General features: G+C 49.0%; 1 protein-coding gene across 1 annotated transcript; it reads right to left on the bottom strand.

Annotated features, from left to right (window-relative positions):
- Positions 1 to 2385: 2385 nt before the first annotated feature.
- On the bottom strand, positions 2386 to 15022 carry LOC118275644 (protein serrate). The gene is given in 16 exon segments (XM_035593678.2): positions 2386 to 3176; positions 3307 to 3518; positions 3521 to 3653; positions 3860 to 4104; positions 4338 to 4844; positions 4936 to 5031; positions 5101 to 5217; positions 5386 to 5518; positions 5753 to 6129; positions 6314 to 6664; positions 7039 to 7172; positions 7251 to 7311; positions 7380 to 7631; positions 7716 to 7770; positions 7853 to 8143; positions 14785 to 15022. Coding segments are annotated over 16 exon segments (3603 nt in total). The 5' UTR covers positions 14854 to 15022; the 3' UTR covers positions 2386 to 2606.
- Positions 15023 to 19105: the final 4083 nt, after the last annotated feature.

The following is a 19105-nucleotide window of genomic DNA, read 5'->3' as shown; positions in this document are numbered from 1 at the left end:
TCGAGGTCGGCAACTTAGGAGCCGGCAGGCCTTCCTCGTCGGATGACTTATTAACTGGACGCTTCCTGGTGGAAGACGTCCTACGCGAGCGATTTTCGCCGCTTTCTGCATGCAGCTCCGCTGCAGCTGCAGGCGAGCTGAGCTCACCTGCCCTCTCCTCCTCTTCTGTTGGTGGTGTTTGATTTAAATCCATACAAGTCCCACGAGTATGGGGGAAATAAACGGTCCACCCAGGCAGTGCCCCCTGTACCTGGGTAAGTGTACATTTGTTCCCAACTGGGGGGTCCACCGGTCCCCCAGCTGGGGGTGCGCTCAAGACTGACACTACTCCTCAGCCACGCATACCCTCGCCGCGCACCAGAACTTGGTATTGAAGGAATTTTTTATAGAGGTTATCTTCCTCGCGGTCCGGGCAATCAAGCCAAGACCCTCGTCCCGTTAGGAGTCATAAAACATGACCATGACCTCTTCCCGGATTACGATATCGGCAGTTGCAGTCGAGGACAGCCTGTGTCCCAATGCTACTCGTTGGCAGGGTAAGTGCGCAACGAGCACCGCCCTTGCCTCTCCGCCACGCTCTCTGCTAGGTTCAGAGAGACGGGCGGAGAAACGACCCTCGGTAGCGCGGGCTATGTGTAGCCCGCCGCTTCCAGAACCCATCTCGGGTTCGCCCGCCCTGTCCAGAAGTCTGCTACAGGTAATAGTCACTCCAACACTATCGCCCCCGTCAGGGGGACTATCACCTGTACCCAGGGTGCACCACGGGGAGGTCTTCTGGCACCGCACCCCAACCTAACCTAACCTAACCTTACCTGTATGAACCCAGGCGCCGTTAGTTTAGTTTGAGTTAGGGATGGGTAATATCGCTTTTACTCTATATCAAATCGTATCTATATATCGGTTTAGAATATCGGATATCGCATCTATATATTTCGATATCTATATATTGGCCGAATCAGTGTGGAACTCTGAAACGAAAGTAGTACCGTACTGTAATTTTAGGTTTCGGTTTTGTTCGATTTATGTACATCATTGTATTTTAATTGTAACTGTTTACTCGAAATCAGTGAATGTATTGTTTGGTTTAGTAGTGTTCCTGTTCCCGAATCAGTTTGTACTGGATATCATAGATCATGCGATTCGCATGCGATACGTAGAGGTCCGCGTTACTCTACGGTATAGTGTATTGTTCTGTGGCACATCGCGCTATATTCGCTAGATACGCGGATACCTGATATATAGATTCAGTGCCGTCCGATATATAGATATTGGATATCGTGCCGATATATAGATATCGTATCTGTATACGATTTATATTGCCCACCACTAGTTTGAGTTGACAAATACCACAGATTTCTCATTCAATAGTTTATTGTGTAAGTTACACTTGTTTAGTTAGTGAGATGCTGCTGAATACACAAAATACAATATTAATTAAATCGACTCGCGAAAGTAGGTCGTGCGACGTTAGCAAAATAAATGCCTGTACGTAAATCGTACATAACCCAAACCCCACCTAACCTAACCCAAACCTTACCTCACCTAACCCTAGCTATTGACATTTTAAATATTGTTCTTTTTCGCCGAAATCTGTTTTTAATAACAAGGCCTACGTTTTGTTGGCTTCTTACATACATTCGCGCATATAGATTTCACCATCCCTAACGATAAACAATCTATTTGTACCGGCTGCGTAGCTTCACTGCCTCCCGCCACCATCACACAATAGCGAGGCGGCGGCGCTGCTGGCGCGATGTTCCGATATCGAAAAAGTTATTGGCATTTTTTGATAGATGGCACTAGTTACCACTTTATCCGAATTGAGTATCAAAATAAAAATTACGATATCTCTGTATGATGTCTGGGAATAATCGTGTTGTGTTAATGAGTGAAACTTTGTATTTGTATTTTAACTATTTTTTATTTATATTTAGGTTAAACATGATTTTATAGGGCAGTGCTTATTTGCATGTCTGTTTTGCATACAACGACATCCGGCAGTGGACGTCTTCTTGTTGTTGACGATGATGTTGATGAATCTAAATTTAATGAGTTGTAAATTACTGTAGGTAATTGAGATTATTTTGTAATGTCATCGATGTGTTGCATCGGTCACTAATTACCAGTCACCCTGTATACTGGAGATTGTCAATCGCAGACGTTTCCTGAATTAAAGTGATTGGACATCCACAAAAAAGTACTTAATGTTAATGTTTTCTCAATATTTTTTCACTGAAACTAATAATCTTACGAACATAATTTGAAAATGTCGTAATTTAGATAAACTTCAGTATTTCCCTTTCATTGAGAGTAGAAGAACGTGTTCCTGCACGGGATTATAAGAATGTTGAGGTGTGACGACGCGCTGACAATAAAACAATGCAATAAACTCAGTTTATTTTTATTACAACAACTTCTCATTTTCTCTTTACAACCTTTACAAACAAAAATACTTCAATGTTCACTCACAAAACGTACAAAGCTTTCACACAGATCAACATTATTTACATAAAATACAATATTTACAAAATGGCGATGTATGTCGTAAACAATAAATAGTTAATATCGTGCTGCGGCGGCGCGGCACAGTATCACAGAGAGCGGCGTCACACGAGCACCGTGAGGCGCTCGGGCGGCGGGTGGCGCGCGGGCGGCGGCTCGGGCGGCGGCAGCGCGCGCTTCGTCAGCTCCTTGTCGCGCGGCGGCGTGTCGTTGCGCGCGTCGGCGTTCTGCGCCTTGTACAGCGAGTGCGCGCGCGGCAGCTCGTCCGCCGGCCGCCGCGCCGCGCCCGCCGCCGTCTCGTCGCGCAGCGGGTTCGCGTAGCGCCGCAAGTTCTCTTCGTTTTGTAAATTGTTCGACTTTTCCTCGTCGCAACGCCGCGAGCGCTCGGCGGCGGCGGCGGCGCGTCGTCGCCGTAGCCAGAACACGAGGGCCGCAGCCACCGCCGCCAGCACGAGTATCGCCAGCGCCGCCAGCGCCATCGTTAGCGCAGGGGCGGGTGCCGAGGGGTCGGCGAGCGGCGCGGGCGCGGCGGGCACGCGCAGGCGCAGCGCGGCGCCGAGCAGCGCGTGGTGCGCGAGGCGGCGCCGCGCCACGAGGTCGCTGAGCGCGCGCACGGCCGCTCCCAGCGCCTCGGCTCGCTCGGCGCCGTCAGTTCCCACTTCATCGCCAATCCACTACACGTAATAAATTACAATATCATTATTTTCATGTTTTTTTCTAGTTTGCCATATTTATGTGGAACAATGTACTTTATAAACATAGCGATGTTAGTGTTGTGAGAGACAGTGTACTAGCGGTACTCACCAGGGCGAGGTCTAGCGCGTCATCATCGTCGGCCGCCAGGTCACAGAGCAGTGCGAGCGGCGGTGCGGGCGGCGCGCCGTGCGAGGCGGCCGCCAGCGCCGCGGCCAGCGCCCGGCGCAGCGCGGCGCACGCTCGCTCGACGTGCGCGCCGCGCGCCAGCCGCTCGCGCGCGAGCTGCAGCGTGGCGCGCGCACAGCCGGGCGGGGGCGCGCGCGGGCGCCGGGCCAGCAGGCGGGGGGCGCGGGGAGCGCGGGGGGCTCCACGCGGCGCCCCGCCACGCGCCTACACTCGCCCAGCGCCGCGCACGGCCCGCGCAGACACAGCGCGGGCGCACTCGGCACACACACCTGGCAGAGTCATTCGATTATTTTAACATAATTAATAACAAAAATTGTTTTCATTTCACCAATACTGAAAAAGTATTACTATTGGGAATTTTTTATTTATTAATGATACAAATGACCAAAGTACACAGTAAAATTGAGATACAGTTGTAAATGATTATTGTTTTATTTATTTGTAGGTGCACAATATGCATAATGTGTGTAGATACCTCGTCGGTGCGGCACGGCTGCGCGGCGGCGCCGTGGCAGTCGGGCAGGCCGCACCACAGGCGCGTGCAGGCGGGCGCGCCCCCCTCGCACCAGCAGGCGTTGCAGCCCCACCACCACGTGCCGTTGTCGGCGCCGCACGCGCCGGGCTCGCCGTCCGCGCCGTCCGCGCCCCCGCCCACGTCGCTCGCCCCGCCCTCGTCTCGCTCCGCGCCCTCGTCGCCGTCCGCGCCCAGCCCCGCGAGCACTGACAATTTGATAATCAAGTCTAACGTTTATTGTAACGATTACACGTGTTCTATTGGAGTTTGGAGTAGGATCAATGTACAATACACATTAACTCCTCGATGTTATCATTTGTTAGAAGGAAATACGATTTTACTTTATTTCTTTATAAGGCTGTAGTGCTATCCTATGGATGGTTCAGTTCACATAAAATTATTTGAAAGAACTAATGAATCAATTAACAAGGGTACTAACTCTCGAGGCAGCGGCGAGCGGAGCGGTGCGGTGGCGGCGGACAGACGCAGCGCGCGCCGCGCTCCGGCCGCAGCGGGTCCGCCACGCAGGCCGCGGCCGGCGGGCACGCGGGCGCGCAGGCCGGCGCGCGCACCGTGCACGTGTCGCCCGACCAGCCCGCCGCGCACTCGCACGCCCACCAGCCCGTACCGCCCACGCAGCGCCCGCCGTTGCGGCACGGCGCCGACGCGCACGGCTCGGCCGCCAGCTCGCAGCGCGCACCCGTGCGGCCCTCGCGGCACGCGCACGCCCAGCCGGGCGGCGCCGCGGTGGGCACGCAGGTGCCGCCGGCCGCGCACGGGCAGGCGGGCGCTGCGGGCGCCGGCGCCGTGTCACACGCGGCGCCCGCCCAGCCACCTGCGCACACGCAGCGCCAGCCCCCTCCCTCGCGTACGCACGTTCCTCCGTTTGCACAAGTTCCTTCAGGGCAGTGTTCAATTCCGTCTACACGTATTGAGCAAGTTTTACCTGAGAAACAAACGAAACAAGATCAGTCGCCATTGAACGTGTGTCGTAATGAATAGACAAGCGTGGAATGAGGGCCGCTGGAGCTGCATACCGGTCCAGCCGTCGCGACAGATGCACGTGAAGTCCGCGGTGCCGTCCACGCAGCTGCCGTTGTTGCGGCAGGGGCTGCTCGCGCACTCGTTCACCTCTGCAACACAAGAGAGCGGTGTAATGGCGGGCGCGCGCGGAGGTCGGGCGGCGGACTAGTGGTACGCACGCTGGTCGCAGAGCGCGCCGGAGTGTCCGGGCTGGCAGACGCAGCGCGGGGGCGCGGGGGGCGCGCGGACGCAGCGCCCGCGCACGCACGCGCCGCCCGCCGTGCACACGTCGCTCTCTGCGCGCGCACAACACACACATATCACGCGCTGCTCTACGCCACTGTATACTTCGCATCGACCCAAACTAGTGTAGGTGAGAAGGGAACTCTCTGATCGACTAAACCTATGCTGATGTAAGATCAGTCGCCCCACGCTGCGGTAGTGGTACTGGGAGTGAGACTCACGTTCTTTAGCTGCGCGCTGCGTGCAGTTCTTGCCGGTCCAGCCGGGGGCGCAGTGGCAGTAGTAGTCGCTCTGGGCCGTGTAGCAAGCTGCGCCGTTCCCGCACGGAGCGCCTGCGCAGTGGTCGCGGTCGTCCTGTTACAGCACGAATATGGTCTCAACATTCTGGTGTAAGAGCAGGCAGCAGTCAGGATTGCAAAAGACTTACCACGCAGTATCGTCCGTAACAGGAGGTCAGCTAAAAAAGCAGAAGACGAGTTAGTTGTAGTTAGTGCAAGGGCGAGCGGTCCACCTGAGCGGGACGGACACATGTCGTTAATGTACATTAGTAAGGACAGACAGAGACAGCAGGAGGCGCGCCGCGGGTACCTCGCAGTTGGTGCCGGAGAAGCCGACGGGGCAGATGCAGCGGTACGCGTTGAGCAAGTCGACGCACTCGCCGCCGTTGCGACAGGGCCGCGGCGCGCAGTCGTCGACGTCGAGCGCGCACGTGCGGCCCGAGTAGCCGGCCGCGCACGCGCAGTGGAAGTCGTCGACGAGGTCGATGCAGGTGGCGCCGTTGAGGCACTGGCCGGTGCAGTCGTCCACGTTGGCCTCGCAGTCGCGGCCGGTCCAGCCGGCCAGGCAGGCGCACGAGTAGCCGCCCGCCGTGTTGTTGCACGCCGCTGCATTCACGCAAGGACCCAGCGAACCTTCGGCCCCACCGTTCGCTGCCTCTACCCCCCTCTGTTCACACTCATTCACATCTGTAAGCAAATTAATAATTTATGTTTTACAAAATACATCATGGAACTACACACATGCCGTCACGCATCTAATCTTCTAATTCCAGATGTGCGCATACATAATGTAACGCACTTTTCAGCAATTAGGTGATGATTATGGAGTGAGGACAAGCGTATTGCCAGTCTGGTATCGGAGCGGGGCTACCTTCAGTGCAGGTGGAGCCGGTCCAGCCGGGAGCGCAGTCGCAGACGAAGGCGTCGAGGCGGTCCCGGCAGGTGGCGCCGTTGCGGCAGGGTGCGCTGGCGCAGTCGTCCACGTCCTGGTCGCAGAGCGCGCCCGCCCAGCCGCGCTGACAGGCGCACGCGAACCCGCGCGGCGAGGCAGCCAGCGAGCACTCGCCGTGCACGCACGGCTGCGGCGCGCACGGGTTGTCCACGCGCTCGCAGTCCGTGCCCGAGAAGCCCTCGGCGCAGCGGCACAGGTACTGGTCGGGCGCCGTGTTCTCGCACGTGCCGCCGTGCTGGCACGGCTCGTGCGTGCCGCAGTAGTTGAGATCTGCGATGTCAACGAGTGATTTCATATTTGTTCTCAATTGTTGTTTACTATTGGTGCATCGTGGCTGGTGCCGAAAAATGGCTTTACATTCTTTATTTCTTTTCTATGTGCAAAATAAAAGTTTAATATAAAGTTATTCATTGTTTTCAGCGGCATTATCTATTAACCTGAAATTTCAGACAGCGATATCCAACTCGATTGCCGAGCGTAGAGTGGCGTCTGTTGCTGTGAATACAGCTACTGGTTAAACTTTGAACACACTTCTGCTGACAGCGTTGGCTGAACTGTAGCTAGAGTCGTCACTTGCCAATCCGTGTTACATGGCCACCGTGCGGATGTAGTCAAGTTGTAACATTACATATTTTAGCACCCACCTTGGTCACACAGGATTCCGCCCCAGTTGGTGTCGCAGGTGCAGTCCCAGGAGGAGCCGTTGCAGTAGCCGTGCTTGCAGCCCGGGTACGGCTGGCACTGGGAGCACAGCTCGCCGCGCCAGCCCGGCCGGCAACTGTAACCAAGCGGCCGGTGAGCCAACACTGCTGGGGCCGAGTACCAGCGTACATACATACAGTTGGGGGGTACTCACTCGCAGTCTCCGGGGCGGTCGCAGCGGCCGTGTGTGGGGTGGCAGCCTTCCTTGCACACAGCTGCAAGTAGAACAATGTTAGTAAATGCCTGACTGTCACGAATGAATGACTGAGACAGAGAGACTCACGTTTCTCGCAGTTGTCCCCCTGCCAGCCGGGCAGGCAGCGCTTGTCGCCCTCGGAGGTGCAGGAGTAGTGGCCGAACTTGTCGTCGCGCGGGCGGCAGAAGGTGGTGCACGTGGTGTTGTAGTAGTTGGGCTGGCACAGCACGCGCACGCGGTACGCCACGGCCGCGGCCGCGCCCGCGTGCTGCAGCGCGTGCCACTCCGCGCTCGGCTCCACGATGCCCGACCACCACGCCTCCTCCACCAGCCCCGCCTCTGCCACACACACACACACACGTTACTACCCGCACACACTACCGCTGTGTGCTGTGCACCGCTCGCATGCTGAGACTGCCTCACCTGGATCGGAGTACTCGAAGTCGTCGTAAGCTTGCAGTATTAACGTGAAGGATCGCTGCGGATGAATAAAAATAAATGTTACCAAGGAATCCTATTAATATCGAAAATGTAAATTGAGTTATGTGTGTGGCACTGACCGTCCAGCGGAAGGAGAAGGGCAGCGCCAGCGTGTAGAGCGGCTCGGCCAGCGTGAAGGAGTCGGTGCCGAGCACGGGCGAGGCGGCGCGGCCGAAGGAGCAGGCGCCGGGCGCGGCGGCGGACTGGTACTCCTTGAGGCACAGCGAGAACTTGGTGCGGCACGGCGCGGCGCACGCCTGCTCGGCCGCTGCGCGCGCGCCGCCGCCGCAGCACGCGCCCGACGCCAGCGCCGCGCGGTAGTTGGAGAACTCCAGGATCTGCAGCTCGAACACGCCCGCCCCCGCCGCGCACTGCACACACAACAACATTACTGCAGCCTCACTACCGAGCTCTCCCAGCGGGCGAGTGGTTCCTCGCGTTACATTGGAGTCTGTGTATTTGGCGAGTAGCAGCGGACCAGCGCGGGCAGGCGTCCACGAGGTCGTACTTATTCAATCATTAGACATTATGCCACTATGCCAGATGCCTATTATGCCAGAGTTTGCCAATTTTTATTGCGGAATAATGACTTGCGAGTGGACTCAGGACAATTTCGTTCAGTTTACAGAGTTATAATTATCAAGGAAAACTTATAATAAAAAGGACCCATGCTGGGGACACCTCAGGAACAAAAGAAAGTAAACGAAGCCAACAATGTACTCGGAGACATGCCTGCAGCAGCTCGTGGTGACTCCACCGCTGCACTCCGTCGATCCCAGTGTGGGTGTGGCCAGAGTGAGTGCTGGTTCCATGGAGCAGGAGTAAGAGAGAAATCATTTCCTTTACTTTTTACCCTTGTACAAAACAATAGCTCAAGTGTTATTGGAAGAAGTACAGTTGCTCTCATTATGACTCATCCCCGCCTGGATGAGAGGGAGAGCTAGGCTCTAGCTGAGTGAAAACAACCCTGTTCCACCACATGCTCCGGGCGGGCTGCGGCTGCCATCCGCCCGCAGCCCCGCCCGGGCGGGCATCGAGTTAGCAGGCGAGGCTGGAACAGTTCACTTGTCGCTTATCTCATATAACCAGTGAGGACGCAGAGAGTAACTACTCATGTGCAGTGGCATATTGTAGAGTTAGTGCTTAGTGAAGAGGCGGCGGCGGGCGGCGGCGGGCGGCGCGGCCGAGCGTGACGCCGCTTTGTTTGTTTACACCGCCGCGGGGACAGGGCGGGCCGCGCACTCCCCGCCCCGCGCGTGACACTCCCGCGCGCCCCGCCCACTCCGCGTGGGGCACAGCTCAGGACGGACGCCCACCACTCCCGCCACGCCCACATTACGCCCACCAGGCAGCATGAAATAGTCACGGGCCACAATATTTTGGTGCCACACTCGAAAACCAATTCATGATTACCGACACATAGTGTGCAAATAATCGATGAAATGATTGCAATGTGTCGGGTTCGATTCCCGGACGGAATAATTAATTCTTTGTATGATCCACAAACTATGGTTTCGGGTCCGGAGGAGCGAAGCGTTACAATACATGTATGTAGGCGACAACGGGACGACACACGACGACACGAACAAATACTTACTGGCGCGGAGACAAGCTTTTCAAATAAAGAAAATGAACTCCAAGGCGTTGGAAGCGTCCTCCTCAGCAGTTGTTAAGTTCGGGCAGTAGCAATGAAACACGTAGCGTCCGCACACATGCGATGCTTACAACAGCAAGTTATGCAATAATACAGGATTGTAGAGGAAGTTAAACAGTGTGCAGTAGGAGTAGCGCGGCGCACTGTACGCAGTGTACGCGGCGCACTGTACGCAGTGTACGCGGCGCACTGTACGCAGTGTACGCGGCGCACTGTACGCAGTGTACGCGGCGCACTGTACGCAGTGTACGCGGCGCACTGTACGCGACTTGATGACGTGGAAGTATGGAGTGTGGCGAGCTTTGGACGGTTTGGTTCACTCGTCATACACTCACACAGACACGGTTTTACTTAAATACATGCAATACGTAATAATGTGTCTGGTTACAATGTTGTTGCTATGACATAGTTCCATTATATAATATATTATGGAATATGTTTATACTGTATATACAACATGTAACAAAATACCCATATACATCAAGAAGCCCTGGTGAATAGAGGTTGAATAGAATCTCTACACTTTCAGCTTAAAATACGTTTAAAAATAAAAATGTACCAAATACTTGGTATCGCATAATTCTTGATTTCAAATCATACAAACGTGTCAAAACACTACAGAGATCACTCGCTAATATTACGAAACATTTCTTCTATCAATCTGATCGCCTAGTACCTCTCTACCTAATTTTGAATCACGCGGCGGCGTGATTTGAAAAATTCATAACTTGGTACCATGAAAACATGAGCTTAAAAACCCCTTCCCGTATCGTTTGCTCGTATGTTATCTAGAAGCCGTGCAATTGATATGTATACCCCCTTTTTGTTACACGTTGTATATATGTAAGTATATACTTATATTCATTGACAATGTTTGCGAAAGCTTGTTGCCACGCAACAAAACCAATAAAGGAATATTTTGTATGTTCTTTAATACATTAATTGTTGGGGACCATTAATAATACTTTCATTATTTGATTTTAAGTAAAGTTCCTAATGTAACATTATCTGAAAATGTATTAAACCTTCACATATGTCCCCGAGACCGTACGACCCGACCCATGAATGTGTACGCACGGGCCTGCGGCCAGTGAGGCTGATGCCGGACCCGAAGCTGCACCTTGCAGGCAAATAGTTAAGACATTTTGTTATTTTTTATATTGTAATATTCCCGGTCTATTTGAAATAAATAATTTTGACTTGGGTGAGTAGGTCATCTTATATTAAGTATACTTGACTAACTTCCAAAAGAGGAGGTTCTTAGTTTGATCTGTATGTATGTTTATCCGTATTTATCTAGTAACTGGCTGAACCGATTTTGATGCGGTTCTCAGAAAACTGTTTGTTACACTTAAGAGTAAATTGTAGTAAGTTACGGATAATATACTACAATCTCTCTAACTATTTGGAAAATCGGTATATATTTAAATCGGTATTTAAAACAGGACGTTGAAGTCGACTTACTTAAACATAGGAATGCATGGAACGTTATTTGCAATCTATTTTTTAATGAACAATTGAATGAACCTTTGTGGCAAATATCTACTGGAGCTGCGGTTTCTTTGTTCGTCTTACATTTTGTTAATAAACTGATATTGTTGTTTCTAGTTACACAAGTAATACATTGAGTACATTCTCCCGCCCATTGCTGAAACTTCACTCTTGAGTTATTCCTCCTGAACCCTGCAGACAATTAACCGAGTACTTGTTTCACTGAAACTAACTGGCTGCGAATGTACACACACGAGGTACTACACGAGTAGGTAGTGGAGCCGATGTATGTATGTATGTAATGTACTAAAGTACTTTAAAACGATAGTATTCAACTTTGAACTCCCTTTACCTACCCACTACCCACTACACAGAACACCAACCACTACCTACGAGTACAATATTGTGTTTATAAGCTAATGGAAGTTCAGTCTCACGTTATCTTGTCACTCGCAGAGTTGTTATGTACTTGAATAAATGATGCAGTTTATAATGGCGTGCACAGGTGCATCTGACAAGTTGTTATTAGTTTAGAGGTAAGTAGCGATCAGCAAGGTTTTAGTTTCCAGTGCATTCTACCAGGTTCGGACAGACGGTCGGTCGGTATCTGTTACAGGAGTAGGTACGAGTAGTGTTGTGGAGTTATGTGTAAGTGTAGCCCCGCTGCGAGATGTTCCCCTGCATCATGTCCGCGGTGTTACAAGTAGTTACACGGCACAGCTAGGGCCAGCGCCAGTTAAACGATTTGAAAATAAAAATGTCAAAAGTTCTTAAATCTTACTCTAAGGCACAGCATTTTCAACTGAACCATAGATATACAGAAACTTTTGAAAATAATATTCTATTTTCAAAAGTTCCTTGTCCGTCCGTCAGTCTGTCCATCAATGACACTGATGGTGCTCGTTCCAAAATGCTAAATAATTTAATTTGCCGAACGCTCAACTTTAACATTAAGCTTGTTTAAATCTCCAGCGGATGGAGCGATTTAATTTCCTTTTGTTGCCCCACCACCACACTAGGTGTTTCTCCTGTGTCGTGGGTGAGTTACAAACATACTAGTTTACATACACATGACACCCAGACCCGAAGAAACAATTTGCGTAGCACAAAAAGAGTTGCTCCGTGCGGAAATCGAACCCGCTGCTCGATGGACGGGTGAAAGTAGGGAAGAATAACCGAATGTGTAATGTAAATAGAAATAGAGTCTCTAATGGAGGCGAAGTGCTTTGACGTTCAAAAGTGCCTTCCTGGTCTATTTGAGATAAATAATTTTGACTTTGACTTTGACAATAATGATGAGTCCACGCATGTGCTCTTGGCTTCATTTCATGAGAAACTGATTGGGGGGGAGTAATGTCTACATTGAAAAATAAAATGATTCGACAACTACTTATATTATTGGTTAGGTTCGCTGGGGGACCGTTACTGGGTGCTGTAGCAAGCACCTAGCTCGGGGGACGCGACGATATGTTTATGAAATAAATATTCTCGAAGTGGAAGCATAACTACGGCGAAGTGTTAGTTAACAACATGTTGTCGCCGAGCTACGGCGCGCAGTGGGGCGAGCTCTATGTATGTATCCCAGCAGTGGACAGGAGGACCACAGGCGGACCTCTGAGAGGCGGAGCCAGCCAGAGTTTTAAAAATCAGAACTAGGGATGACGTCACGCCATACACCGAGCTCCGTGTTGCTGTACCGTGCGTGCTCGGGACTGCGCTGCACAATATTAAAGTATTGTTGGATACAAACTTACACTCGATGGCTCCAACCGAATGTCCTCGTCGCTGGCAGACTGTGAGAGTTACAAGTTTGATTCTAAACCCTTATTGATGCGCTAGTGCAATGTAAGTGTAGTAACGAAGGCACAAGAAGTGCTACATTAGCATAACAATACGAGGTATCGTGGCTTTGTTCACAGACACTCGGAGTCTGTGAGTGTGACTCCAACGTGGACACTCAGTCGCAGAGTACAGAGGACTCACACAGAGTGCCACCTGCCCTGAGGGTGAGTACAAGAACGCTCAATACATATATAGGTATATGGAAAACTAGTTGATGAGACGAGTGGGAGTACATATCGCTTTCAGCACATTTATATAAGAAATGCTACATTCTATGCACGTGTTTACATAATTAACTTATTTATTTTTAAATCGTTTTGCCATACAAAAATACAAAAGGTCCGTGTTACCGTGAAGAGGCCCAGGGTACGTTATTTCAAACTGTGCCTAATGTCGTATCGTCAAGGTTGGTCCACTCAGTAGTTTCCGTAACATTCATCATTAAATATTTCATATTACTGAAATATCGGCAGAACATTTTTGGCTCCGCGTAGCGCGCCAAGCGCCGCGTAGCGCGTACCTGTGCCGTTATATAATCATTATGTTATTAAAAAGTATATTTTATAAACATTATTTTTTGTTATATTTTTACTTAATACATGCACTTGGCGACGTGTTATTGCCGAAACTGCATGAAACAGCAATAACAATACTGCAACAGGTAGTATTGTTACCGCGATACAAAAGACATCAACGATCTGTTGCTACGCGCTACGCAGCACATGTACGTAGCATGCACCGCGGCGCTAACTTGTTAGCGATACTTACAATTAACATAGAATGTAAGAATATCCCGCCTGTCCCACATAGTTGTAGGCAGAGACAATGACATGGTTCTGGTTTATCATATTATATGATTGTTGAATGAGTTTATGCGCACAGTAGCTCCTATGTAATGTGTATGTATAAGTAAGTAGGTACCACGACAATATAGGTTATCATGTGTCGTGCCCCGGCTGCGGCTGCCGGCAGTACATCCGAGTGCAGCCGTCCACTGTTGTATGGGCGTTACGTACTGTTTCATGTTTACATCATTATGTATTGTTGTTGAGTTGAGGTGCAGCTCGTTGAAGTTAGGAGATGTAACAATAAGTAACGTGCTGCTACAATACGTGGCAAGTATTGTAACTTAAAGCAAATATTTGTCTTCACCAAAGTACGTGTGTCGGTCGTCGAGCGCTGACTGTCAGTGTTGTGGTGCTGTCGGACTTTATAGTGTAACGAGGTGACGGCCGGACTGAGTTCCTAGTACTTGACATGGAGTAACGCAGCCGGCAGCCGTGTACCGCCAGTATATTACATAGATACAAAGCTCGCAGGAGGATGATTGGAGCCGAGCAAGCTATCTACTTATTGACTATTTCGTGTGAATTAAAAATTAAATTCGTAAATTTTGTCAAATATTCTCATGTAACATAGTGAACTTCGAAGCAGTTGTTTTACCTCTGTACACAATACAAGGCTCCTACAAGCGTTCATGTTAATGTTGATTCTCGTTTCTACCCAACGCGGTCCATTCTCGGAACAGTAACACAGAGTACATTGTGTGGTGCGACCGGGCGACATGTCAGACTGTGTGCACTCGCCAATGCGGGGACATGACATCGCCTGCAGGAGTGATGGGAACACTCCCGTCACGTGGACTGCTCCCGTACGTACGGCTCAGTGGGGAAGTATGTCCAGGCGAGACGTACTGGGGACGTCACAGAGTGCAGGCGCTGGCGGCCACGTGAGCTCGCGACTGATCAGTATGTGAGGCACGCACAGCTCGCTGCTGGCGACTGGCGGCGCACGCACGCACACATACCGATCGGCTCGCAACGACTCTCGCGCAACATCGATAAAATATATTGATGTTGACCGACAGTCTGCCGCTAACAAACTTCGACCACTCGATACGAATACTACAAGTCGGCACACCGACTCTAGGCATGTCTGGCAGAGATAGCACAAGAAACCCTAGGTCGTGAGATCGGGACAAGCGGTTAGATGGGCAGCAGAGATTAATGTATGGACAAGACGTACGCGCAGCAGGCAGGCGAGGGCGAGGGCGAGCAGCAGCGGCGTGCGCCGCGGACTCCGCGCGCCGCGCATCGGGTCAGCGCCGCGCCGCGCGCCGCCGGGGCGCCGCGTCCCGCATGGCACACTCACTGCAGCGCCGGTGTGGCACGCACTATACACACTCACTGCACTGGACACTCGGACTGCGCGCTCACTGCACTCGTGCGCTCGCCGCGGGGCTCGGGCTCCAACTGCCGGCGGCGGCCGCCCCGCGCCCCGCGCCCCCGGCCGCGCGTCCCGCGCCCCACCGCGCGCCCCCGCCAGCACTGATTTACTTTTATTGTGCAGCGCTGGGCACTCTCCTCCCGGCTCCGTGCGACTGTGCTGCAATGTTCGTGCGTACCTGTCCACTAGTCGGCCGGTTGGCACACACTGGTCATTCGTAACGTGTTGTGGTTACTGCGTTACCAGGAAGCAGCCGAACTTCCAGAGTTTAAGAAGACCATTAAGATGGAGGCGATGGGACTCAATATTAACTGTTTTTTGTTCTTTCTTAGATATTGGTCGTCTCGTTGGTCTAGTGGTTGTAAGTTTGATTCTCGGATCGGATACAACACGGATGGAAGTATCTACATACATAATTATTATGCACGAAGTATTGAGCTTTCGAGATGTTTAAGGGCTCTGTCCGGCTCATTACTGGCAATAATATCTCTGAGATGTCTGAGATGATGCTCCGTACCTCGCTGTGTATGTCTTAACTCGCCGTTTTTACCCGACTGTCGAATAAAAGTAAGCACAATCTTATTATATTTGTTTTTTTACCTTGCCCTACACTAAGATTTTCATATACACAATACATGATACCCAGCAGCCACCGCACCAACCGTACAGTCAAAAATATTAAATGACGAATGCTAACTATGAGAACACAATATTAAATAAAGAAACGACAGGTCCTGGAGTAACACCTGATGATGGAGCCGGCAGATGTTGGCGACCATGTGAAATATATTATAACACATTGTAAAATCATTAAAAATCTTGGTACCTTCTGAGACGAGGACTGTTCATAAAGAACTGCACCGAATGCACCGAATCACACAGCATGTATGCGCTAGTGATGTAGCGATTGTCATATTTTACCTAAGAATTTAGATCCATTTTTCTTTGCAGTTTTTATTACGAGTCGCAGAACACGTTTGTAATAGTTCGTATCAACTTGTAGTCAGGTCCAAGTAAACACCAAAACAGCAGTCCCATCAATATTACCAAATAAGACAGAATCTGAGGTCAATATTAGGAATATAGTTTCAAGTCCCTATGAATCTCATTAGTCGCTGAAAATAATTTGGATCAAATTACTTTTTATATTTCCCAAAAATTATAAATTTTGAACTTTGCGTCAATTCCGACTTCCGAGATGAGTAAAGTAGGTATTATATCACGTTTATACTTTAGTTTGAAAATGAAAGTTTATTTTATGATTAAAGACTGGTATACTGACTGTATAAGAAAATAAAATGTTTTATTAAGATTAAAATTTTCTAATTTTTCTTAATTTGGTATATTGTAAAGAAAAGATTTTCACTTTACCAAATATAATACTGCATATTACGATTGTAAGACAGTTTGATCAGAAAATAAGGATTTGTAATAAATATAAAAGAAATTACCACGTATTCCTATTATTATTGAATTTACCTTTCTTTAGTGGACAATTTTATTTATTTTTATGACTTCATAACTTTCGTGAGACATACTAAATTAATTATTATTATTATTATTATGTCTGTTCTTTACATAATCTCGGGACCACAGGGTCCCGGACCTTTGGAAGGCGTACGAGGGGCCGAAGCCAACTCGCAGAGGCCCGTTGAACAATTTTGATCTAAATGTAATGGGACATCAGCCGGCGATTATCCCTGTATGCACTATGGAAGTACACCAAAGGACAATCCCCGGTTGATGCAGGACTATTGCGAGATATGGTAAAAGGAAATGATAGGGATATGGGTGTGGGTGGCTGTGGAATAGTTAACCGGTTAACTATGGGGACTATGGCCCCTGCCCCTGACCAATATTGAAAAATACGGATAAACAGGCAGGGGGTGACTCGCAAACTCAATAGTGGGCCCCGGAAACGGCCGCTAGCATGTAGCGACAAGGGAAGCAACATCCGTTGAGCTGCTTGAGGAAGGGGAGGCATCCCACGGCTATCAGAGCAATCCCGGAAGTACGGTCAAGACCCCTACCAGCATCTTACTGGGATACGTCCTTCCCCCAAGTGGAGCTGAAGGCAACTCCACTCTTGCGACCACTCAGAGGGTCCACGAGTACCAACCGGAGTTAAAAAGTAGGGCCTCTCCCGGGAGAGGGATATATAAACTTCACAAACACAAACACCAACTGTTATTGCACTCACTTTTATTAATTATTACACTTTTTCCCGCTAGGGGCGTTACTTGTACTCGACCGACGTCAAATTGACGCCGGACCTAACCAAATTGATGTAACGAAACCATAGCGCGATCTATTTCGATTTTACTGCCATCTATCGAGCGCGGTGACAACTCCAATAATAATAATTTTAATATATAATATGTTGATCGCACTATGATTTCGTTACTGCTGCCAACATACCGCCCACCAAGGACATATTTGACAAGTGTCCTTTAAAACAAACTACCGCCCACCATGACATATGTGACATAACTCAGATGACAATCTAATACACAAACGTCGTTGGCAGTCCCAATACATATACACATAAACCCATAACAACATTAATAGAAACAATTCTTAAACCAAATACATTAAAACTCAATAACCAAAATAAGACTTCTAAGTTACAGTTAATAAACTAAACCTAAATTAAACTAAACTTAAGTTAATAATCATTATCCATTAAGCATACTAAATCTTTTTAGATTACTGACAAATTGGCAAAACACATAATTTTGACGTCGGCCTTTTAACCTGAGATGTTTGAGTACGTATGGTTACTACTCGCGTTAGTCCATCAGGACCCGGATGTTTCTGCTCAATTTTTCCCATTAACCACCTTGCTGGAGGCATATTATCCTCCTTAATTAAAACGATATTACCAACAGATGGTTCTGGATTTGTTTTAGCCCACTTATACCGTTGTAAAAATTGATGCAAATAATCATTAGACCAACGCCGCCAAAAATCTTGCATTATTTTCTGATGAAGTTGCCAACGTCTTAAACTATTTACATTATTTACTTTTTCATAATCTAAATCCGGCGGTAACACCGGGGGCTCTCCAATCAGAAAATGACCCGGAGTTAATATAGTTAACTTATCCTGATCTTCTACGTAAGATAATGGTCTAGAATTAAGACAAGCTTCAACCTGAGCTAATACTGTAGCCATCTCTTCATAAGTTAAAATAGAATTTCCTATTACCCGTTTAAGATGGTACTTGGTAGATTTTATACCTGCCTCCCATAAGCCCCCAAAGTTTGGTGCATGAGGAGGAATAAAGTGCCAATCTGTACCATTATTTGCTAGATATTCTACTAATTCAGAATTGAAACCAGATTTTTGTTGATTAAACAAATACTGCAACTCCCGAGCTGCACCCACGAAATTAGTGCCGTTATCACTATATAAATCAGCGCAACGACCTCGTCTAGACACAAATCTTTTAAAGGCAGCTAAAAAGGCTTTTGTGCTCAGTTCACTAACTGCTTCTAAGTGCACTGCCTTAGTGGACATACACACAAATAACGCAATATAGCCCTTGTACGATTTATTACCTCGACCTGGTGAAACCCTTATGTTAATGGGACCAGCGTAATCTACTCCACTACACAAAAAAGGTTTTTGAGGAGTAACACGTACTGATGGCAATTGTCCCATTAGTTGAGTTCTAAAAATTGATGCGTAGCGAATGCATTTAACGCATTCTCTAACGTGCTTCTTAGCTAACAATTTTACTCCTATTATCCAGTATTTGGAACGTAAATACGTAATCATCATTTGTGGCCCACCATGTAATGATTTTATATGCGCCTCTGCAATTAAAAGATTTGTCAAAAAAGATTTTTTAGATATTAAAATAGGATGAACACGATTATAATCTAGTTGCGCTTTTTCAAGCCGCCCCCCAACCCTTATAATTCCTTTAGAATCTAAAAATATATTTAATGCTTTCAATTCTCCAGAGGAAGGAGTTTGATTTCTTTTCAATTCTTCTAATTGACATGCGAAACCTTCTTCCTGGCTTTTCTTTATGCATAATTCTCTTGCTTCATCTAATTCATGTTTTTTCAAATATTTCGTCATGACTCCTTGTCTTTGCGACCTTAAAAATCTA

Source organism: Spodoptera frugiperda, chromosome 8, assembly GCF_023101765.2.
Source record: "Spodoptera frugiperda isolate SF20-4 chromosome 8, AGI-APGP_CSIRO_Sfru_2.0, whole genome shotgun sequence".
Lineage (NCBI taxonomy): Eukaryota > Metazoa > Arthropoda > Insecta > Lepidoptera > Noctuidae > Spodoptera > Spodoptera frugiperda.
This window is presented reverse-complemented; position numbering and strand designations above follow the sequence as displayed.